The sequence below is a fragment of the Eucyclogobius newberryi genome, unplaced genomic scaffold (assembly GCF_026437365.1).
Source record: "Eucyclogobius newberryi isolate DKJ021-1_F unplaced genomic scaffold, fEucNew1.0.hap1 SCAF_1, whole genome shotgun sequence".
In the NCBI taxonomy this organism is placed as follows: domain Eukaryota; kingdom Metazoa; phylum Chordata; class Actinopteri; order Gobiiformes; family Gobiidae; genus Eucyclogobius; species Eucyclogobius newberryi.
The window spans coordinates 29,959,548-29,984,420 of record NW_027315723.1 but is presented as its reverse complement, the minus strand read 5'-3'; the positions used below and the strand labels follow the sequence as shown (position 1 = coordinate 29,984,420).

Here is a 24,873-nt window from a genome sequence, read left to right as displayed (position 1 = left end):
AACAGACAGCTGTACTAGATATGACTGTGGCCAAGATAAAAGTGATCTCAATACAGAAGCTGAACAAACGGGACATCGATAGTCTGCCCCCCCTTCAGGCTTTTGCAGAGTCGAAAAGCCACAAACCCTCGGATCGCTGCGTGCTTCCCGCGTCGAGGGGGGTAATATAATCATAGGGAATTCCTGCACGTCTGTCCCGGAGCTGTCAGACTAAAGTCACACTCCTCCGCCCCTCCTAACCGGCTAAACAGTCCCCTTCAACTCACTCCCTTTTGGTTTGCGACGTCACTCTTCCCACACGCTCTGATTGGTTGTCTCCTAAGGTGGGAAGTGGACTGTTCCCCGCAGCCTACAGTCAGACAGTGAAACCAGCAAGAGATCGTGGGAGCGAATGAGTATAGTTCAGAAAGAGGGAGAGGGGAGAGCGAGAGAGAGAGGGAAGGATTGATGCTGAGGCAAGCCGGCACCGCACTGCACGCTATCACTTCTAACACACACACATGCACGAAACAAGCCTGAACATTACACGAATGTTCACATCGCACTACGCCGGCTGCAAAAACACTGAGTTAGCTCGTGGACTCACACTGCAGGACAGGACAACGTGGAGGATACAAGACCAGGGCAACATTTTGCACACTTTTTTCAACCCGAGAGCAACAGTTCACCACGTTGTCCACCCGAGGGAGTTGTTTTGAGACACACCTCCCTTAGAAAGCAGCAAGGGCAGGGACAAGGTTAACTCTGTAGCTTTTTTTTTTTTTTTTTTTTTTTTGAATTGGAGATTGTGGATGTCCTCCCAACATCCCCATGACAGCCGACAGAATCAGAAGAGGTTGGGGCACAAGATGGCACGACGCGTGGGGGGCGAATCCTCCCCGAAAAGAAATATCACGTCCCTCAATCTGGTGACAGGAGTCTATCACTACCTGCGTGGTAAGTGGAGCTGTGTTATGCGTTTTCGGACGTATAGTATAGTTGTAGTACTGTTTTACTGCAGTGTGGCACCAGCAGTCTCCTCTCTGCAGACGAGATTGTTTTGGCCGCGGGAGGGGTGGCGTGTGTAAAGCGCTAGATGGGCAGACGTGGTTGGAGAGGGGGGCGTTTCCACTTTTGGCAGAGTCTGTGTCAGTGTGTGTGCGAATCGCCTCAGCCTGCAGCAGGTGAAGCAAACACACAGGGATAAGGTCTTGGGTCCCAGAGCGGTGGGCAGATGTCTACATTTTTCTCTATTTGACCCTGTGGCTATTTGCCAGCACATTGGGCTTTAGACGCATGTCATTCATCTTCTGGTTGCAAAGCTTGTCCTCGTGTCTATCTATATCCCACAGTGGAATCATAGCAAGTTGCGCATCTTTAAATCGTTAAAACATTTTGTGGTCTCTTTGGAGTCTTGTCACAATGCATTAACGTGATGATGATGATAATGATGATTTTGTTAAGGTCATGTTCACGGTTGGGGGTCGGAGTTAGACTGCGGCGCTGTAATGAGACTAATTACACACAGATAAACTGAGAATTAGGCTGTGTTGAATCGGGACTCCGAGGCTTGCTTTAGTGACTAACCCTTTGTAACGTTGGGAAAAAAAAGAGATTTCAAAGTCACCCTGTCCCTGTGTCTGCGACTGGCACCGTAAGACACTTTCTGTATGCCCCCATCAAAGATTTAAGCAAGACCTTTTTCTCATTCTCTCCCAATATTACCAGATATCAATATTTGATCAGCCTCGGTCCCAATCAGAAGATGAATCTATATTGGAGAGAGATATGCTCACTGGCACGTATGACTATGTGTCTGCATTATGTATGACCGGCAGCCTCTTCCCCGCATAGACACACACACACACCACTTCACCAGTCTGCCCCGCTCTACCCACTGACACGGTGACCAACTTCTATCTAGTGTAATCAAACCGTCAGCATATTTCATTAAGCTAAAGGGAGTCAGTGTGTCAGACGCCCTGTCTTATCTCAAGGATATTGCACCATGCCGCAGATGGGATAGAAAAAAAAAAGCCCCTGTCACATTTGCCCGTCAAGGTGCAGCAGTACACTCAGCGTGCCAGGTACAGACAGGATGATCGAAACAGGCTCTAATGAGTGAAGTGTCTGACTGCATGCAGATCTGTGGGAGCAATAGTCCCAATTTAGGAATGCTAGTGGTAATGAATGTTGCTGTCAGGCCACATTATTGCATAAACTGCAGCAGAAATGTGCATTACTGAATTCAAAGGCGGAGACAATGAAAAGATAATGAACGAAACAGTTATTTGCACACTGCCCTACTTTCGGGGAAGTGGCTTTTAGGGGACACGGTGAGAGGACGTCTATGCTATTGATTGTTCTGTTGCTTAATGGGCTTTTTCTCTGTAGCTATTAGTAGTAGTACTATGCACGGTCAGTCGCAGTGATATTGTTAGTCATGTTGTAGTGTAGCCAAATCACACACACAAAATAATAACTTGGTGATGTTTCGATAATGCTTTACTTTACAAACTAATTCCTTCTTGTGACTGCACTGACCCAGATTTTGCCCTCTAATATGTAAGTAATGCACCTTCAAGGAATACATGCCTTCATCTGTGTCAGTGGCTGCCCTAATAACATATGAAAGCCAGGCTTGAAAGCACCTTTCTGCCCACATTAGCGAAGATCCCACTAGTCAAAATGCCATCTTTAAATGTCTCTTTAAAAGTCAATCCCTTATGTGTGAAAATATGGTAAGTTTGCATCCAAGCTGTAAAACATAAGTTGATTATTGTTTGCTCGCCACCCAGCTCTGAAAACAATAGACAATGAGATAATTGTGTTGTAAGCATTTTTTGTTTGCTTGATATTTAAGCTGATGCTCTGGGCTCTGATTTACAGATGAGCAAGAGGCAGTGCAGAAAAGGACTTTCACTAAATGGATCAATTCCCACTTGGCAAAGGTAAGAAGACTGCAGGCTGCCAGTATTGAGTTTCCCTTTCTCTATTGTTGATAATTGTACAAAATAACTTCCACATTTTCATCCCCTCACATGTTGTCAATCCTTCGTGGAGCTGGTCATGAGACTAACTCTGCAGCTTAGACCACACGCACAGCCCCTCTCCATCTGCATTACTGTTCACAAATGGCTGGTAGCAAGGATTTCTGACTGCACAGCAATTAATACTTTCACATTAATACACGTATTATCAGTAGCCTTCAAGCTGTAATTAGGCCTGAGTTAGCGCCCCGTCTCAATGTGGCTCATTTAGATTGGACGGGATAGGAGATTTAAACATTACATTTAATTTCAGATTAGACAATAAGTACAAAGACGAACAGTACATTTAGCCCGAAGAAACAGTCAATCACATTTCCATTGGACTGAACAAAGATAATATGCAGTGTTCAAAGTTTGGTTGCAACCAAACTTCATCTTATTCTACCCCTTCATGTTTTCTCACAAACCAACACTTGAAGGTCTTGAAGGTCTTTTGTGATTTACATTTCATTATTCCGAATCATAGAAAGTTTTATTTTTGTCATTGTCAGTGAACAAAATGCATACGTTGAGGTGCAACATAAAACAATACATAATCATAGTAATTGTAACAAAATATATAAACTAGGATAAAATAAAGGCATGCAAAAAATATGTGTGTGAGATCAAATAGGCTTAAATACAAAATATACACAGCAAGAGTGCAAACTAGCAGTGCAAATAGATGAAATGTTGTTGACATGAGCTGTTAAAGTGACAGGTGCTCTACAGTGTTCACAATGCACAGTTTATTATAATCACAATTACATGTTATACAATAGTTTAAATACTGGCAACACATTTTGAATTGTCTGAGGCAGCAATGTTCGACCACATAAACAAAAGACTGGCGGTTCAATCCCAGCCCAAACACTGCAAATCAGCTGTTGTGTCCTTGGGCAACACACTTAACCTGGTCTTTTGTGTTAATGATGGTCAGAGTGGCCAAAGCTGAAGTTTGGCAGCCACACTTTTCATCAGTCTGCCCCGGGACAGCTGTGGCTTTTGCACAATTGATTCTCACTGCAGAGTAAATCAATAATGCATGAGGTGACTTTGAGAGAAAAGAGCTACGGGACTAATGCGTTTTTATGATTTCTTATCCATTGTGCAATCATTTAAGGATTACTTTACTAAACAATGGTTCCGGGAGGTTAAATAGAGCTACATTTATGCAGGAGATCAGCACACAATGCAAATATAAATCAATACAACAAACAAACAGGTGTTTTTTCAATCATCCACACCCCTCTCTGGGACTCATACTTGATTTCGACAGCTGTGAAGGCCCAGACAGCACAGTGACACCAAGCAGAAAATTCATTTGAAAAGCACTCTGGAGGGAATAAAACTCGAGGTAATATTAAATAACAAGTTTCAACACCATAAAATTACTCATTTAAATAGCTTGAATTTAAATAATAAGGTGAATGCAATGTTTAGTTATTAAGTCATTATGTGGCTGCCGTCATGGCTCCGTCACAGTTGCATTAAAGCAGATATTTCCACAACGGTTACGTGCAGAAAACAAATAAATTGGTTTGACAGTGCCTTGAATACTCATTAAGTCTGAAAACCCTTTAATTCCGCTTTAATTAACCATTTTATTTGATCAATAGGTTAGCGATAGCATCACATTTCTTTGGACCCAGATAACGATGCAAGGTCCTTTCTGTGCTCTTGATCAAATTAGCCGCTCCTCTCTCCCATGCCTCCTCTTTTCTCCGTGCTCATCACAAACTGCTTACCCTTTCACCTGGTGCCTGAGGTTGCCATAGCGATGCTGATTGGTCTGTATTTGTCTTCAAAAACTGCGTCGAGCCGTCACTGCGTCTCAGGGGAGTGTTCAAAGTGGGCGTATATGAGGGGAGGGGTTAAAGGTCAATTCAGTTTTATTGAGACAGTCGATGTTTTTCTGAGCAATTAGAGCTTTAATTACAGCCTATGGGTATTTTACATCTACAGTTCCCACACGGCAAATTTGGAAGAGGAGTAGAGCACCTTTTCTTAAATAGTTTGGTTTTTACAAGAGGGTTGAAATAAGATTATTGGGTGGAAAATTTGATTGTTATTCAAGTAAAAAAGTATTGGTCCTTTGCATGTTATTTTAAGAATCTTTTTTTTTTGTCCTCTATTAGTTTAGGTTCAGTGGTTTGGACCCGGTTAAGGTTAAGGTTAACCCAGTCTTTTAATTTAAGTATTGGACCTTAAAACCCAACTTGCACTGTCTAAAAATGGTTTGTAGATTGAGAGTGTGTAGAGTAATCATTCTGATCCAGAGCCAAAGTCCTGGTTTAGATCTGACCGTAGTAAACTAAATGTTCCAACCAAGCTCTGCTATTTACCATTTATTGCCGCCCAAACTAGAGCTGCAAGGTTGATGGTAATTGAATCGAAAATGCAATTTGAATGGTCACAATTACAAAATTGCAAAGACTACAGTAACATAATTACTTGTGCAAACAACAAAATATCCTGTCTCTAATGTATAAGCCTACTAACCCTCTATAGTTGAAACCTTCTTCTATTAGTTTCAGTCTTCTTTCAGACGCTGCTGGACATGTTTGAAATGTAAACTGTCTAGAATTCTACAATGGAAACATAACCCTAAATTTAATAACAATCCCAATGCTTGTCAGAAAAGTCGCAATTATAGATTTTGTCAAAATTGTTCAGCCCAAACCATCTTGATCATTCATTTTGCCAGGTGTAGATAGCAAATATGTAGTCTGTTCCATTCTGCATAGTATGTTGCAATATTCTTTCAGATACACAATTTTTTACCAACATTCAAATTGTCTGCAAATGTGAGACGGAGTTGAGAAAATGACTGCGAGACAAGACGGGGATATTTTAATGGTTGGCTTAGCAGTGGTCTCCGGGGGCAGATCATGCCTTGGGCCACTCCAGTTATCACAGGTCTTTTAATTCAGTGCCTTGAGCTGTGTGGTTAATCGGGAGGTGAGAAACGGTGCTAGGACTCCTTTCCTCCGGCTCCTCCCCCTCTTTTTCCACTCCACAGGTACAACAAAAGGAGTCTTCTAAGCCTCGACATAAAGACTTTTTCTATATGAGTGGTAATTTACTCCGGAGATTAATGGTGCTCATTATACCCAGCGGTTCATCAGATTAAGTTGGTTTAGACCAGAGGAAGTTGGAAGAGTGGGGGCAGCACTGTAGTCTCCAACTGTTTCCGCCTTATGTACGTTGTAGGAGATCATATTCATACTTTAATTTGTTATGAAAATATTAAAAGGACCGGTCATATTGTTAACGTGTTAATTAAGGCTCAATGATTATCTCAAAAGTTACACAAATTGAAGTGTAAAGACATCCAAAATGTGTTCCTTACAACAAAAAAACAGGATTTATCTTTGTTCAAATTGTTAGTTAGTCCCATAGTGAAACATCTTTCTCTGTTATCAAAGAACCGGGGTTACGTAAAGTAACTTTGCGTTTCTCTGACGCTGAGAATATGATGAGCAAAATGTGAAGCACTTGCTAAATAAATAACAGCATTAACCACTGATATATAGGAAAATAATGGTTTGAGTCCTTTATGTCTTTAACTTTCGAAGACTTTAACTTTGTATAAACTAGCAACTAGCAATTATTTTAAACCAGTTAGACACTCAATTATTCAGTTTTAATGACCAACCCTCAGACTGACATGTGCATCCTAAACATATTATTTACACTGCTTTTAATACCCTCAGACCAGCCAAAGTAATTTAATCGGCGCAACATTCACTTTCCAAATATCACCATCTCCAGCCTAAAAAGTGTTGAAGTCGGTAGTCTTTTTTAAGTTGTATCGAGTGCGGCAGCAGTGGATTGGCAAGGGCAAAATTCAGTTTCAATTTTGACAAATCCTCCCTGAGAAGCTTTAATTACAAAGTGACCGTTTGGAGCTGCAGAGGTCTCATCGTCTGTGGAGCGCTTCGTGGCTTTAGCGCGGCGATCATTGGACCAAGTGTTCTTAGAGATTAGCCCCCTTGCTCCAAACGTGTTTTCTTACTCCACTCCCACTTCTGTCGGAGGGTGCAGAGAGGGCGACTGAGCGGATGACACGCACCTTGCATCGTTAACCGCTCTATTCAATCTCGTGCGCTACAGAGCATTGACCGTGGCCGGAGTAAAACACACTTTGCATTCATATTATTTCCTTTAAACTCTATCTATTTGCGGTAGTAGCGTTTTTCAGTAAGATTTAAGTGAATTTCTTTTCTTTAGAGTTTAGAGATGTATTCAATTTCGTTTTTTTAATTGTTTCTATTACAAAAAGCGTTTTCACTTGCAAGGACCACGCCAAAACAATGGAATACAAGGGAATGATGATGATTATGAAGAGGATGACGGTGATGACATCGAGGAAAGATCGATTAGAGTTGGCTTGTTAGAGTCTCGGGATGGGGGCTCCGTCTCAGGTGATCAGCCCAGAGGATTCAGAACCCACCCTTCCTTTAGCTGGTGAGGTGTTAAGGTGAAGACAAAGGAGACATGGGGTGGGAAGGTGGGGTCGAGAGAGCAGAGACAGCCAGAGATGCTTGGATAGGCCTGTATAAGTAGGGCTTCTGGGTAATTAGAGGTGTGGTTAAAGAGTGGAGGAGTGGTTGCTGGAGGTTGAGGCGCGGCCCACCTCCTGAACCTCAGTCAATGATTCACAATAATTAATTACATTTTGTCTGCGATTTGACAGATTTGATAACGTTCAGATCCTTCACTCCTCAGTATATATTTATGTGAGAAGTGAAGGAATCAATAGATTTAGATGGGCTCCGAAGGCAAGTGGAATTGTTAGAGCGAAGATACTACGTCGACAAAGGATCCGTAACATCCGTAGTTGTAGTTGTTGTTTTAGCATTGTAATACTGTTTAGCAGTTTATTGACAGGCAATGCTGTACATTTTAGTTTGAACGTACCCAAAATTGTGGCTCAAATGATTTGAGATTGGAAACTTTATGAAACTCAAAATTAACTCAAATTCTTCACAAATGTTGAGCATCTTTAAAGAGAAATAGTTTGAGTTTCATTTCAGCCCTATACTAATTTACCTTAATTTGACTAAAGCACTGACTTTAAATCCTAAAAAGGCAATACAAGCTGTAGAAGAAGGTACATGACAACTGCCTTTTACAACAATGCCCTTTAAAAAGACCAGACTTGCTTCTTTTTGAACCCACTCCAGGACAAAGCTGTTTCTGCACACGCCCCTCCCTCTGTCCCTCTGTCCGTCTCACTGTTGATCTTTAGAAACCCACTGCTTCTAAAGACACCATGGGAATAACATTAAACAGACGCTCATGCTCAAACTCCTCACAATCAATTATGGCCTCGACTCTCATATGTAATTAGCTCATTAAGCCCTTGACTCATTTTTTCTGTAACGGCATACAAGAACTGATATGACTTCCTTATTTCGTAATTAGTCACAAATGTCCCCATTAGCTTTTGGATTATAATGAACAAAAAGGTAAATTTAACTTCAATTAGCATGTGTCGTAATTTATCCCTTTGAAATGATTTTGTTTGTCCTGTCGTTCACCGATACGAGCGGCTGTCTAAATACTTTAATATCCCGAAAGCCGAGGTCGTAAAATGCCATTAAATGTGGAATTAGAGAGGAGAGCTTCTGCATTTGGTAATTAATTTTGAAAGACGCAGGGCTGGTGTCCCCGCTCTACTCTGCCTGCTATCATCTTTTCCGCTGCCACTCCAGCCACACAATTATACCCACTTTCATTTGCACTCTGCGGGATGTTTTTTTTTCACACATTTTGGCACGTGCGCACACATGTACCCCTACTCTCGCTCTCAATTCTGTGATAATCTTCTTGTGAATGGGGGCGCCCTCCTCCCCACTGCTGCGGCATGTGACTGCTCTTTAAGAGAAATCCTTGATGTGGAATCCCTCTCCAAACGCAGATGCACATGTGGCAGGTCAGAGAGGCAAAAAGCAGTTTGAAGTCATCAGCATATTTTAGGATTTGGAAAAGACCATTCAAAGTCTGCTGAGCTTATACTTTTGGGTTGAATCTTCAGTTCGTCGTTATACATGGCACAGACAAACTCTATATTTCCTCTATCAGCGTTTCAAGTTTAAATTAATGTTTTGACATATGATTTAGCCTATACAATATATTCTGCACATACACTTGAGCTCAAATGTACTGACTTGGTTACAAGACACAAGCCAGTACTTTGTGGCAGTCCCAAGTAGGACTGTCAAAGTTATTAGGTTAATCAATAATGGTGGTTATTCAGGTCACAATATAATTGTAAGAACCAAAAACGAATAATTGTGACAATTTTGGAAGCAAAATTAAGTATTTTAAAATAAACCTATAGTAAGTAACCAAAGTGGCTTTAATTTCATCATTCAGAAAGTTCGATTTCGTAGGAATGGTCACAATATCGAGTAATGGTTTATATGTTTATTTTATTTATACAGGGGATGAGAAAAACTCTTTTTCATGGTTAATCTGTTAAAACACAACACAGATTAAACAAACAAAAGAAATCTAAATAAAACACCATTAATACATTCAATGCAACATCAAAAAGTACACAAAAACACACTTAGATCTCAGGCGGTGAATACCGGATCTGATGTACAGCAAACATGATAAAGAATCAGGCAAAATGCAAACAAGAGCCTTAAACACAAACAACTACTTCTACTTTGGAGTATAATTGACAGTGGTGAGTTCTGAATCCTTCTCCTGAAATGAACCTTAATGCTGAATGATGAACTGAGTTCAGAGGTTTTATGACTGTAGAATAAAATTAAGAGGAATACACTTTATTTCTAAAGAAGAATCTTTCTTCTATTTATCAGCTCTTCCACGTCTTTGATGAGTTTATCATCGATCCAGATGCCCAAGTATTTGTAGTAGAGTACTTGTTCAATCACATTACAATTGTAAGCATAGATACATTTTGTGTGTCTTTTGGAGTGTCTTTTGAATTCATTAACAATTTTAAAATCAACACAATTTTGTTGGATGGAATGAAAATCCACTTATATTTTGAAATGTCCCGCACAAGGTGCCCTAGCATATAACATCATATAATCTGCATAAAAGTGGATGCTACTATGTTTTAGATTATGACAAATTGAGTTTATATACATTGTAATTTAAAAATGGTCCAAGAACCAACCCTTGAGGAACCCCTTTGTTAAGATAAGAAAATTCCCATTGAAAGCCATCAGCAGCAACAGCTGCAAACCACTTTTTAGAATTTGTATCAAAGACAGATCTACAGAATCAAAGGCCTTTGACAAATCAACAACGATTTACGTGTTAGACAAGAACTTTAGGTTTTCTCAGTAGTCTCTGTAGTCATGAATTATCATTAACTTAATAAAGAATGAATCACAATAACAGCAGCACTAACATTTGGCATTGTGACATAGATTGTCCCAAGGCTGCTCAGGAGGCAGAGGGTCATGCTTGTTGTTCATTTTGTAAGGAAAAAAATAACTTGTAATTTGGAAAAGGGGGTTTGAGCAATTGTAGTGAATAGGTCTTGCCTCATTGCATCAAGTACAATGCAAATGCTTTTAAGATTAAGATCTTAAAATTCCAGCTAACTGAGAAACCATTGTTCACGTCTATGGTATGCATTTGTGTAAACACAGCTTAAGATGATTAGGGAATATTGCAGCACATTGTTTTGGTTATTAGAGCTTTATATCGAAAGGTTGTTTTTAAGATATGCATCGTTTGTAGTAAGAAATAAAGCTGGAAAAAGAGCTGTTTAATAAAAAAATGATGTTGTAAACTTTCAAATAAGCATATATAGTAATATTTCTGCACTTTTGTAATTAACTTGACAGACATTTCACATTTGTTTGATAATTTAACCTCAACCTATAACTCTTTACTTATATCAATTTAAAGTTTATATTGTGTCACACTAAAGCAAGTTTATCAAATGCTCTCCAAATAAACATCATTACATATTGCTCATTCTGACTCTAAATCACCTCTTTTTTCAATCAAACAGTGAACATTTATTTGTTTGGTTCCTCTTTTTGACAGTGCATGCCTCCGCTTGTTGTAGCCGATCTGTTTGAGGACATCAAGGATGGAGTGATGCTTTTGGCTCTGCTGGAAGTGCTTTCTGGACAAAAACTGGTGAGTCTCATGGTCACTTGTGCGTCATGTGATTTGGCTGCGCACTTCAAACGCGCTCTCATGCCCCTCTGATCTGAGTGGATTAAATTTTAACTCGGTCACGTTGCACCGGCTGATCGAAGACTATGCCGAGAAATGCACTTACTGTTTATTTATGCAGTAACAGTGCGTGCTCTGTGCTCTTAAGTTGTGCTGCCGACAAAAGGTGGAGGTTAAAACTATAGATGTGAATGCGATAAGGATTGGTGCGAATTGATTTATTTTATTACGATGTTGGAAAGTCCTGATTAGCAAGGACAGATTGACGTTTACACGTTCACAATGCATACAAAGAAAGCTTAAGGATCTTCCATTGTCAATATAGCCTCAGGTCTAAGCTGCCTTTGCACCATTGATCTCGTGTTTTGGTTGAGCCACTTGAATTTTCCCATAATAACCACGCTCTTAACTCCACCTGCTGAAGCAATGCTGTAATCTTGTTTGTATTTGACGGATTTTGTACGAATGGAGCTCAAATCTGTTTAGAAATAATTGGCCAGCATTGGCTTATATAAAAACAGCAAATAAAAAGCAACAACATCAACATATAGAGGTGGGCAATACATTGAAGTTTAGATAATGCCGTGTTGATTTGAAGATATGCAGCATTTTATATTGTTTTTATTTAAATCAAAAAAAAAATAAAAAATATATATATATGTATGTATATTTGTATGTTAACTTTCTTTTAAGGGTATAAGGTGATATTTTTGCACTTTTATGATTAATTTCACATTTGTCTGATAATTAAACCTATCATAATAATAAGTTTAAGACATATTTTGTCACTTTTCTGTTTGATTGACATAATATCGTCTGAATATTGTTATCGAGACACTCCAAAAAATCATTGAGGGATTTGTTTTTGTCAGTATTGCCTGTGTCTACCAATAAATAATCTAAATATAATCATGTTCATTGAAATATTTTAGAGAAAATAAAAACATTGATATAAATATTAATGATATTAAAACATATACAATCGCTAAATCACACTTCTGGACAATATAGTCTGAATCTAAAAATCTCAACACCTCGTTTTGACATTGATTTGTAAACTGGAAAACGATTGAAATGATGCTTTTTGTCATGCTGTTTTATCTACTGTACTTTTAAGGATAAAAACAGACATTTGCCATTGTATTTTCCCCTCTTGTTTATCCCTTTTGTTGTCTGATTCCCTTGCAGCCATGCGAGCGGGGCAAGAAACTCAGACGGATCCACTGGGTCGCCAACATCGGCGCTGCGCTCAAATTTCTGGAGGGGAGGAAGGTACGAGTTCAACAAAGCCTCTTTTTCATCTGTGCTTTTTCCTCTGTCTATTCCCAACACGATTCTCTCTGCGCTCAGCTGCTCCTGCCCTCTGGGTCCAAACACTGCACCTTGACCTCATGTAACCCTTTCTCCCTTTTTTCTTTATGTTGTTCAATGTTTTTCCTATCTTCACACTCGCATCTTTCGGGTGTTTTGCTGTGTACCAACCAAGTCTTCGAATTTGATTCGCTATATCTTCCAATTGATATCGTAAGTCTACAAGCAGCACCCACCAGTTTGTCCTTGAATATGCATAAAAATAAAACCACGAGTCTGAGCGAGCGTCTGGAGTGAGGTTGATTCGTCTGCCTCAAACGTGACAGGGTTAAAACCGCAAATCCTGCACCAGTAATCTGCTGTAGTCTGGAGATGAGATTTCGCTGGGCTCTCTGCGAAATGTATGGAAGGCTGTACATATGTGTGTGGGAAATGAAATATAAATGTGCTTTGTGTGTAAAGAAGAGACTAGACTCTACTGTATTGACTTTTTTTGCTTCTGATTTATGCCTGGTTTTGCAGGAAAATTTGACCTTTATGTATATTTGGCTCGAGCCATTCCATGGAATGGAATGCGACGAGTCTTTGTTCTTGCCCGGTTTCTTTTTGTTCTACTTATTATTATATTATTATTATTAGGCCCGAGCGTCACAAGCTGGCACGAAATCGAGCGCTCGCCCACTTCCAAACACTCACTAACGCACTCCTCCACTCATGCACGCCCCGTGCATACTAATTAGTAGTAGTAAAATGGAACATTACCGTTGTAAACGGGCGGAGCCAGGGCAAAAGTGCGCACCAAACTAGCCCTTTACTTGGAGTCATCCCCATATAAAGCGCTTGTTTGCGCTCAGTAGCTCACAAATGCGTTCCTCATCTTTTGCATGTTCCGTGCATACAAGCATGTAATGCAAAAAATTAACATTATTACTGTATAGAGGGCCAAAAACACAAAAATGCATTGAGAGATAGGAAATGACCCAAAAAAAATCTGGTCGTAGAATCATGAAATTTGGCGCAGAGGTAGATGGTGACAAGAGAAGTAAAAAATATTAAAACGGCAACGCCGTCCGCCCAACCAAATGTCGGCCATATTGGTTCAAAAATGGCTAAGCATGATACTTTTACGAACTCCTCCCAGGGCATTGGCCCTAAAAAGCTGAAATTTGGTACTGAGGAGTGGAACATCAAAATTTATTCAAATTACATTGATACCTCTCACGGTCTCTGTGGGGCGAAGCCTCAAACTGTAGCTAGAATTTCTGAAATTTCCCAAATTTTAAATTTGCTGCCATTTGCGCAGATAAAGTCCGAATTGCGTCAAATTAGAATCAGTTGTTAAACTCTTTGGCCTAAACCTACTTGAAGTGAAATAAATTAATTTGGCGTGACAGCGCCCCCTACAGATTTTATATGGAGAGTAAAATGTTTAGTTTGGAGAAATTTTAAAAAATTTGACACAAAATTCAATTTTAGCATCCCGATCAAAAAAGTCAATGAGACCCATGTCTTGTTCATTACGGCGTAGCTGTAGCAATGACAGAAACCTCCCATGTTATTCCAATGGGGAAATCGCCAGATCTCTAAAATTCGAACATGCTTACACTCTATACTTTCACAAACTTCTCCTAGGGCGTTAGCTCTATTAACCTGAAATTTGGAACATTGATAGAACTACCTTTGATGAGTAAAACACACCTGGCAGCATCGCTCTATGATAAACAGGAGGTCAGCCATGTTGAATCAAAGTGGCGGCGCCACGTTTGACTTTTTTTTTTTCAAAATAGTACTTGTCCTAGGTTTTTCGCCCGATTGAGCTCAAAACAACACTTTTTGCATCTTAAGACATTAAAATTGAATAGATATTTAAAAAAAAAATTATATTCCTTACGGTCTCCGCGTAACACGCCCTCAAAAAAGGCTTAATTTCCTGCTTTTTCAAGGACAAGTCATGCCTAATGGAATTGATCTACGGAGCTCATATTTCACTCACTAATGCGTTTTATGGTCTGATTGGAAATACTTAATACCCTTGTAACAAATTGACTCTATAGCGCCCCCTACCATTTCCATACGTCATAAGGCGCTGGTACAGCTGGCAGCCCGGTGTAAACGCTCTCTCTTCTTTCTCACACTTATTGTGCTTTATCTCCTATATTTTGTAAATATAATTAGTATATTTTAACTATTTTACTGTACGATAGGGACACGCGCTGGAATAGTTTTTTAATTCAACTGTTTTTGACTTTTTTCGGCTGGATTTGAGCGTTTTCCGTTGCGTTCGTTGTGTTGTTGTGACGTGAGCTAGCTCCGAGCGAGCCCACCAGCCCCCCCCCCGCGCCCTCCGGCCGCGCTAAAGTACGGCGTGTCGTCGGTACACGTTTATATACACGTTTATATGAAAGAGGAACTTCACGAACGATCGGGACACGCACTGGAATCGCTTTAAATTAACTTGTTTTGACTTTATTCGGCTGGATTGAGTGTTTTCGTCGTGTCGTTGCGATGTGTCTTGGCTCTGAGTCCCCCGGCTCCGGCCCCGCCCCCCGCCCGGCGCCGTACCGCGTTTACACAAAGGAGGAACTCATGAAACTGCGGAGAACTGTCGTCTTACCCGGAGATCGTCACGTTATCCCGGCGGATATCCTAAGGAAAACGCAACGAGGCAGACGGGCTGGACGTAAACTCCGAGAGAAGAGAGGAGAAAACAGGAAGTCGGTTCCCGCCGTAGTCATGGGTAACGTGAGGTCCCTTCAAAATAAAATGACGGAAATAGCGAGCCTCATGCGGTCCCAGAGGATTTATAGGGACAGCAGCGTCTTGATTTTCACAGAGACCTGGTTAACAGCAGAAATGCCAGACTCTATTGTAGGTTTGGACAATTTTCATCTGCTGCGGGCGGACAGAACTAGAGAATCCGGGAAGAAAAGAGGTGGAGGTCTGGCGGTATATGTGAACACGAGCTGGTCCAAACCCGAACACTGCACAGTGAGGGAGCAGCTATGTAACAAGGATATTGAACTATTGGCTATTGGCATGAGGCCATACTATCTGCCCCGGGAGTTCTCACATGTGATTTTAATCGCAGTCTATGTGACCCCGTCTGCCAATGCTGAAAATGCTTGTGAAGCACTGCTCTCCTGCACTTGTAGGCTGCAAACACAGCATCCACAGGCTCTCTTCCTCATCTCTGGTGACTTTAACCACGCTTCTCCCTCTTCTGTTCTACCAACATACACCCAGTATGTTACCTGCCCCACCAGAGAGAATAGAACATTGGACTTGTTTTTTGCCAACACCAAGGAGGCTTATTCCTCTTCCCCCCTCCCTCCCCTGGGCAGCTCGGACCACAACCTTGTACATCTGAGGCCTGTGTATGAACCCATCGTGCGCAGGCAGCCTGTGGTGTCCCGTGAGGTGAGGATGTGGTCTGCTGAGAGCGAGGAGGCTCTGAGGGACTGCTTCAGCACCACTGTCTGGACTGAGCTTTATGACCCACATGGGGAGGACATCAACACCATCACAGAGTGCATCACGGACTACATCAACTTCTGTTTTGAGAACATTGTTCCCTCCCGGACGGTGCGGTGTTTTCCAAACAACAAGCCATGGATTAACCGTGAACTGAAGGCTCTGCTGAAGGAGAAGAAGAGAGCCTTCAGGTCAGGGAACAAGGAGGAGCTGAGGACTGTGCAGAAGGAGCTGAGGAGGAAGATCAGGCAGGCTGAGGCCGGCTACAAGAGGAGGATGGAGGAGCAGCTGCAGCAAAAGAACATTCAGGGAGTGTGGAGGAGCCTGAAAACCATCTCGGGCTTCAAAATCCCCCCTGCCCAGACAGAGGGGGATCTACAGTGGGTGAATGATTTAAATGCTCACTTCTTGAGGTTTGATCGGTCACCCGCCCCTCCCCCTGCACAGCTGCATGCTCCCTCTTCCACAGCTGGACAATGCCCTGCATCTGTTCCTCTTCGCTTATCTGCCCCGGACCATCAGCTCCCCACTTCGCCTGGACTCACCCATCCCCCCAGCACACGGTCCCCCTGCCAACCACTGACTGTCACAGCAGCACAGGTGAGGAGTGAGCTGAAGAGGATTAAAGTGAGGAAGGCAGCAGGACCTGATGGCATCAGCCCCAGGCTCCTTAAGTCCTGCGCAGATGAACTGTGTGGAGTTATGGAGCATGTCTTCAACATGAGCCTGAAGCTGAGGGTGTTACCACAGGTCTGGAAGACCTCCTGTCTGGTACCTGTGCCTAAGACACCGCGCCCCAAAGACCTCAACAGCTTCAGGCCAGTGGCTCTCACGTCCCACCTGATGAAGACACTGGAGCGGCTAGTCCTGGACCACCTCCGCTCCACCGTGAGCTCAGCCATGGACCCGCTGCAGTTTGCATATCGGTCTGGCATCGGAGTGGAGGACGCCGTCATCTCCCTGCTGCACCGCTCTCTCTCTCACCTGGAAAAGCCTGGCAGCTCTGTGAGGATCCTGTTCTTCGATCTCTCCAGTGCCTTCAACACCATCCAGCCGCTGCTCCTGAGGGACAAGCTGGAGACGGCTGGTGTGGAGTATGACCTGGCAGAGTGGATCCTGGACTACCTCACAGACCGACCCCAGTTTGTGAGAGCCCGGAACTGTGTGTCTGACACTCGGACCTGCAGTGTGGGGGCGCCCCAGGGCACTGTCCTCGCGCCCTTTCTCTTCACCCTTTACACTGCAGACTTCAGACATGACACGGACAGCTGTGTCCTGCAGAAGTTCTCTGACGACTCTGCCATCATCGGACTCATCACGGACGACGATGACGCGGAATACAGAGGACTGGCGCAGGACTTTGTGGACTGGTGTCAGCGGAACCACCTCCTCATCAACGCGGGGAAGACCAAGGAGATGGTGGTGGATTTCCGCAGACGCCACCCCACTGCCCCCTCACCAGTGAACATCCAGGGACGGGACATTGAGAGAGTGGACTCATACAAGTACCTGGGTGTTCATCTGAACCACAAACTGGACTGGACTCATAACACAGACGCACTGTACAGGAAGAGCCAGAGTCGGCTCTACCTCCTGAGGAGACTCAGGTCTTTTGGAGTGACAGGGCCACTCCTGAAGACCTTCTATGACTCTGTGGTGGCATCAGCCCTCCTGTACGGTGTGGCCTGCTGGAGCAGCAGCATCACAGAGAGGGAGAGGAAGAGGCTGGACAGAGTCATCAAGAAGTCCAGCTCCGTCCTGGGCTGTGCTCTGGACTCGGTGCAGGAGGTGGGGGACAGGAGGGTCCTGGCTAGATTCACATCTATGCTGGACCATGAGTGTCACCCCCTGCAGGACACTCTCTCTGCTCTGGAGAGCAGCTTCAGTGAGAGACTGATCCACCCTCGATGTGCGAAGGAAAGGTTCCGTAGGTCTTTCCTTCCTGCTGCTGTCAGACTTTATAACAAAAACTGTTAGTCCTGAACACTCGCAATACTGACCTAACCTAATACTGATGTGCAACTCTGTCATATGTGCAATTGCTGTTGGAATTTATGTGCAATTCATGTGAAATTCATGTGCAATCTATGTGCTGTCGTGACACATATTCATGTGCAATTACTGTCGTGATCACATGCAATGGTATTTATGTATTTATTTATTTATTTGTCTATGGGAGTTTTTATTTATTTATAGGAGATCTTCTACTGAAAGTGTTTTTCAGACTTCCTATAAGTGATCTGTTCTTCTGTATCTATCTCTGTATCTACCTGCGTTGCACCAATGAAATTTCCCCATGTGGGACAATAAAGGAATATCTTACATTTCCTCTCGTGCCGGGGTCTTAGCATTAGCATTAGCATGATAATTATTATTCTTTAGACTTTATTCTTTAGGCTTTATTCTTTAGACTTTATTCTTTCTGCCACAACTCGGGTATTTTTGACCCCCTGAACATAAATGAAAAGTCGCAGGTCACCGAGGCTCTCTCCTTTTTTCCCTGCTCAGGTCTGCGTTCAGCACGATCTCGCAATTTGTCAGGACAAACTACTATTTGATTCGCAAACTACGCAATCATCAACGGTGAATTACTGAGCGTTGTTTGGTATGCCGCAAAACGCAGCAGAAAACATGGACGGGGGGGAAGGCGGTCGCACGCCAGGCGAGAGCCATGATCACCGCTACCGCGGTTTTAATTATAATTTGTATTATTAAATATATTACGTTATTTATTTATGTAAGTCAAAAGATTTTTTTGTTTGCAATTTTAGTGTGGAAACATGCAAAATTAGAATATTAAATTGAATAGGCTTTTAAAAAACTCTTTTGGTCAATTTTTTAGTTTTTGTGAGATATTTGCAACTTTTATCACATTTACAGGCAGGTTTTAGCACATTGATAGATGGATATACTATATTTTGAATATTGTTATAGGGATGAACCAGGCAAATATCAGTATATACCGGTCATTTTTGTCTACATGGCCCACTTCGACTATCAGAAGGTTGGAGAGAAATGTGATGTTTTGTTACATTTTATAGCTTCATAAAGACCGTAACACTTAGGGATGGTCGATATGAACAGTTTTATCATGAAATATACATTTTCCAGAACTAAAATTCAAATTTTGATTTCATCACAATTAATCTCACACTTTTCCCCAGCCAAGTTAATATATTTATATACGTTATGAAGACATAATCTGAGAGTTCATACTTCACTGATTGGTTAAAGCCACCTGTCACTCATTCAGAGCATGACCGAGGCGGATCATAGGAAGCGTGGTTGGGAATGGTGTTTGACCATAGAGCATTCAACAGAAACAAACTGAATCACGATGACAATATCACCAAAGCAGCATCACAGGACCAAGATCACGATTAGATGTGTATCACTGCATCACCTAGTTAGTAAATTACACTTAATATGATTACATTGGACAACATTACTCTATATATATATATATATATATATATATATATATATATATATATATATATATATATATATATATATATATATATATATATATATATATATATATACAGATATGCAGATTAAGTCTCCTTGAAAGAATATTTATTATATTTAAGTCTTAGCCACACAATTGCACTGTTTCCAGTATTAGGGGAGAGGAATACTAGCAAATCACCTCCCTGTTGTTTAGTCAGCACTTTTCTGTTCTAACAAGAAGTTGCTCCACACTCACCACATATAACCTGTATAAAAGTGTTGTGTACGGCATGTTTGCATAAATCACTGAACACTAAAACATGACCACTAGCATCTGCTCTAGGTCTCTATAAAACAAACTGTGAATCTTTTCTTGTGTATTATTATCTAAAGTTACGTATTACAAATAGATATATAATACAAAAATGTTGACTTCTCTTGAGCATGTTCTGATTTGTTGTCGTCCGAATAAAAACAACCACTTCTCCATCTCATCCTCTCACTGCCGCATTGAATGACCTGGACTGACCCGCTGTGTTTTCTCATACAAAACTCATGTATTACATGATTTCTCATCAGTCCTTATCCCACGTTGCCCCTGTCTGGCCCCAATCTCTTTCTCCATACACGTGTTCACCTTCATACAAACTGTCGTGTATTTCCAACATGTTGACCTGTCAGGCTCATGTCTATCATTGCACAAATTGGCCCTGGCCCTCCTTCTTTTCTTCCTCTCTGTCGGCCCATCTCAGCTTGGTGTAATCCTTGTTGCCTGCGCAGTGTTGATAGATCTCTCCTCCTTCCTCCCACTTTAAGTAGAGATGCTATCTGTCATCTTGCATCAAATGAGGCATCCCATCTCAACCAGTGTCATCTACAAACCCACATATGTTCCGATCGCTCTCGTCTCTCGCTCTAATTCTTTTCTTATCTCTGTCCCAGTCGGCCTACAGAGGATCCCCGGTCAGTACCCATAACTTTTGCATTAGTCACACTGTAGACTGAGTTAATTGGGATTACATACTGCTTTTTTGTAAACCAGCAGCACTGCATGACGATGAGATGACATATATTACATTTTGTGATTGTTATTTTGGATTTTGTGCGTTCAGATCAAACTAGTCAACATCAACTCCACAGACATAGTGGACGGAAGACCAGCCATTGTTCTGGGATTGGTGTGGACAATCATCCTGTATTTTCAGGTACTATGTACTATGTATTTATTCTATTCTTTGTCTGCATTACTTACACCATTCTTACATACATTGAATTTCCCCACAATGATCTACTGTACTGTCTACAATTTCACCCTATGTCGTGCATCTTTTGTGATAGCACATTGTAATGTAAATCAGTGTAATGTATGAAGCAATTATGGTGGCTTTAAATCCCAAAGCACTAGTACAATGTTAGAAGAAAGAAGAAAATCCATTATCAAAAATGTACTTTTAAATTGAATGGAATCATACAAAAATGCCTCCTCTGACATTCCAGACATGCATTGATCAACAGAAAATAATCTAAATGCTGCAGTTGCGTCGCCACATTTGCGCATCCAAGGAGCATATGGATTAAATAAAGGGTGTGTAGACCGCGTGAAAAGTATTTGTTGTACATTGGTGTTTATGGCGTTGCTGTGTCGGGAGCTGATCAGATATGCAGCACAGAACAAACAGAAGATTCGTTTGTAGCAGTGCCCCATCTGTTACCGTCTGGCTTTGTACATTTTGTGATCGTCATTCTATGTATGCCTGCAAACCCTCCAGCGATTTTGAACTTCAACAATTATTTCGATTACGTCTTTTTCTCAGCGTCTGAATGAATACTTTTGCTGAATGATGCAGGTATTTTACGCTTGGGCAGGACGGCAGGAAAGTGATTTACTTCCTGCACATACTGTAGCTGTGGGATCAATCCTTGGACCAGGCCAACAACAATCTCTGCATCGCGTCCACTGTCCAAAGCCAGCATATAGTATAATTGTTGAATCCACATTGCATTTTATTAATAGGCGTGGGCAGAAAAAAAATTGACAGAATGAATATCTCAGTATTTAATAAGTATTCCCATATCAATCCAAAATAAATATGTTAAACCATGTCTTTAAATGTATTAGTTGAGATTTAATTATTAGACAAATGTGAAATGAATCACAAAAGTCACTATACACTTTTTTGGACAGTTTTCATACACAAATGTGGTTTGTGGCTTTTTGTAGTATTTTTACTATAAACTATACACTCCAAATTTAAATTTTCAAAACAACAGTCACAATATTAGCTCAATGTTAATATAATGCTCACCTTTACATTGTGATAACAGAGGTTCATCATGTGTTTCTGCCTTTCTGCTCGGCAATGCTGAAAAACCACTTCAATCACCCTTACCACGGATCAACAAAAGAAAATGTAAACAAATTCATTCATATCGAATCGTAAATGTGCTTTCCGAACACAGATTGAGGAGTTAACCAGCAGTTTACCAGCACTTCAAGCCCAGTCCAGCAGCACCTCCTCAGTGGACAGTTCAGCCAGCAGCTCTGAGACCACCAGCCCACCCGTCAAGAAGAAGCCCCTCCCACCTCCACAGGGCGGGGCAAGGAAAGCCCTCCTGAAATGGGTCCAGCAAACAGCCACAAAGTATAGACTCTTTAAAACTGAATGACTCACACGACTGGAATTATAACTTTTAACTGTTTTTTGTTATCTTCCAGGAGAATGGGCATTGATGTTCGAGACTTTGGCCCGAGTTGGCGGACAGGTCTGGCCTTCTTCGCAGTGATCCATTACCTTCGGCCAAATCTAGTCGACATGGAACAAGCTTGGGGGAGATCCAACCGAGAGAATCTGCAGGAAGCCTTTTCGTTAGCAGAGAAAGAGTTGGGCATTCCTCAGCTGCTTGACCCAGAAGGTAGAGTCAGACACAATCACATTGCATATTTATTATTTTGAAAGATGGCTATTCACAACCTTTCATTATTCTCACAGCGGTTGGTCAAGTAAAATGTCTGAAGTTAATTAGGTTTAGTAAAAGAAAAAAGAAATCACAGTGAGCTCTTATAACTTGCTAATTAATTAATATTGTCAATGATGGTAAAAAATAAATAAGTGTAATAAGTATATTATAGTTATACTTATAAGTATATATATATATATATATATATATATATATATATATATATATATATATATATATATATATATATATATATATGTTTTGGCCGGGGTGCAACTTATACGTATATACTTATACTTATACTCCGGAGCAAATTATATGTGATATTATTTGTTATTTTCACACTTGCAACCGCATTTCATACTCCTGTGCTAGTATACATTTTTTGGCTGATGTGACTTGTACTCCGGAAAATACGGTATTGTTGCATTGAACTTATTTGTATAGGGCATTTTTTTAAATAAACGCTATAAGCCATAATTACTGCAACGTTGGTGAATATACAGTGTAGTTCCTGATCTGTTGAAATGTAAAATTCTAAAAATTCTAAATAGATAGGATCCAAGCAGCTTTCATACTGTAGTTCACAGTTACTAAAACAAAGAAAAACACGGATATACCTCTTATATACTCAATTATTAGCTCATGTGCGTATGATAAATGATCTGATGCTGTATTTTGGCTGAAGATATAATGCTTCAGTGACACCATCTGTGGGTTTTTCACAGCTGCCTTTCACAATGAACTCTGACAAATCAAGCTTGACATTAGCATAATTAAGGACCATTAGGCCAGAAAAACGCAGCATGGTTCAACCTTCAAACTTAACCAGGGATCTAAAACCATGACATTTTAATCAATTTTGCTCTTTGCTCCTCAGATGTTGACGTGGACAAGCCAGATGAGAAATCTGTCATGACATATGTCGCCCAGTTCTTGAAACATCACCCAAAACAGAGTGATCCAGGAGGAACACATGAAGAGGAGGTAACCAACCATCTGCCCCATTCTGGAATAACTTTTTATTCCTTTTCACCTTCATACTCTGTCCTTCACCTCAGATTTTAAAGTTCCAATATTTCCAAGACTAGTAGATTCATTTTTCTTATTGTTGCCATTTTTTTTATTTTATTCTATATGAAAGCAGATTTACAAAAATATACATTTCGATAGAGAGTGAGGGAGTCCAATTTAAATTCTACAATTTTGAGGCTACCTATAGTTGTCCTTTGTATGCTTTGTATAATTATTACACATAAAACGGTCAACATTTACTTGCTCATTTTAACACTTCATTATTATCTACCTTTCTTAACCCTCTTGTTGTCAAGTACACTTGAAATACACTTCCTGTGAAATGGTTGTCCCTCACATAGTCCTTACGTCTCCTATGTCCTTGTCCCCTTCTGCTCTTGTGTAACGTCCTTTGCTTGTTGTGCTGGCCCCTGCCCACAGCATGACCTTGCTCCTCGTCATATTGAGGAAATGTTGGAGGTAGGTTCATGTGGAGACTGACTGTACGGTCCCAGGGGCCAGGTTTTCCATTATCTGCAGCCTAAATGACATTAGCTTCCATACACCTTCATGCTTTCCATCCAAATCAGATTATTTCCTTTTCTATTGGATCACAGTACTGTAGCACTGCCTACTATATACTGTTTAGGTTGGATTAAACATAGTTTTTTCTTGACTTTTATGCAAATGCTGCCTCTTTATCTTACCTGATGTGATATTACAGCCTTAGGTTTATACAACAACAGGAAGTCCAGTCTAATAAGATATGATATTACCATTTATTAATGCTGCCACCCAGCGCTGTGGCTCCTGGTTCAATTAGCATGACAATGACAGCCGCTGGCACTGGCAGGTCATTTTGACATGGCATATTTGATAGAAAGCTTTTGAGTAGATCTTGCTCAGAGGTTAACAGTGAAAGAGCTTCAAACTGCACTAACCACTGTTATGTTGCTTCTTAGTGGTTCGTTTTTCTGTGGTTCTTAATGTGTGCTTCTTTTGCTTGTTTTAATGCTGTGCTATGCTTCCAAATGACGCATGATAATAAAATACATGCATCATACGACTACTGTTTGACTGCAATGTAACATACGTGTATATATACTGTATATATTTTGCTCACTGATAGGATAATGATTCCTAAAGTCTACAATGATTCCTTAAGTATAAATCACATTGTAACTTAAAATTCTTTGTCTATCAAATGTGAGTAAATTTGTCTTTTATTAACTTTTATAATCTGTCTAAAGGACTTAAGTTTTTGAATGGAATTTATTGGAGACCATTGGGGGAATTTAAATAGACTCATACTTCTTAAGCTATATTGACGATCACACGAGCCTTTGAGCGCCATCGTCTTATCGTCATGGTTACTTAATACCCATTGAAATATTGGTAGGGGGTCCTAAAGCGCCTTGTTTAAGCTGAGCGTTTCTGGCGGGTGTAGAGTTTTTTGATGGGAGACACAGTGGATTAG

At 41.0% G+C, this 24,873-nt stretch overlaps 1 protein-coding gene across 1 annotated transcript in view; it reads left to right on the top strand.

The window, feature by feature from the left end:
• Positions 1 to 776: 776 nt before the first annotated feature.
• The window catches only part of syne1a (spectrin repeat containing, nuclear envelope 1a), a 120,908-nt gene continuing 96,811 nt past the window's right edge, over positions 777 to 24,873 (top strand). The window contains exons 1-9 of the mRNA XM_072442998.1: positions 777 to 936; positions 2,869 to 2,930; positions 11,055 to 11,150; positions 12,378 to 12,461; positions 20,367 to 20,387; positions 20,537 to 20,629; positions 21,885 to 22,066; positions 22,141 to 22,337; positions 23,263 to 23,369. Of these exons, the coding sequence (XP_072299099.1) occupies positions 792 to 936; positions 2,869 to 2,930; positions 11,055 to 11,150; positions 12,378 to 12,461; positions 20,367 to 20,387; positions 20,537 to 20,629; positions 21,885 to 22,066; positions 22,141 to 22,337; positions 23,263 to 23,369 (987 nt within the window). The 5' untranslated portion in view covers positions 777 to 791. The remainder of the gene's footprint in view (positions 937 to 2,868; positions 2,931 to 11,054; positions 11,151 to 12,377; positions 12,462 to 20,366; positions 20,388 to 20,536; positions 20,630 to 21,884; positions 22,067 to 22,140; positions 22,338 to 23,262; positions 23,370 to 24,873) is intronic.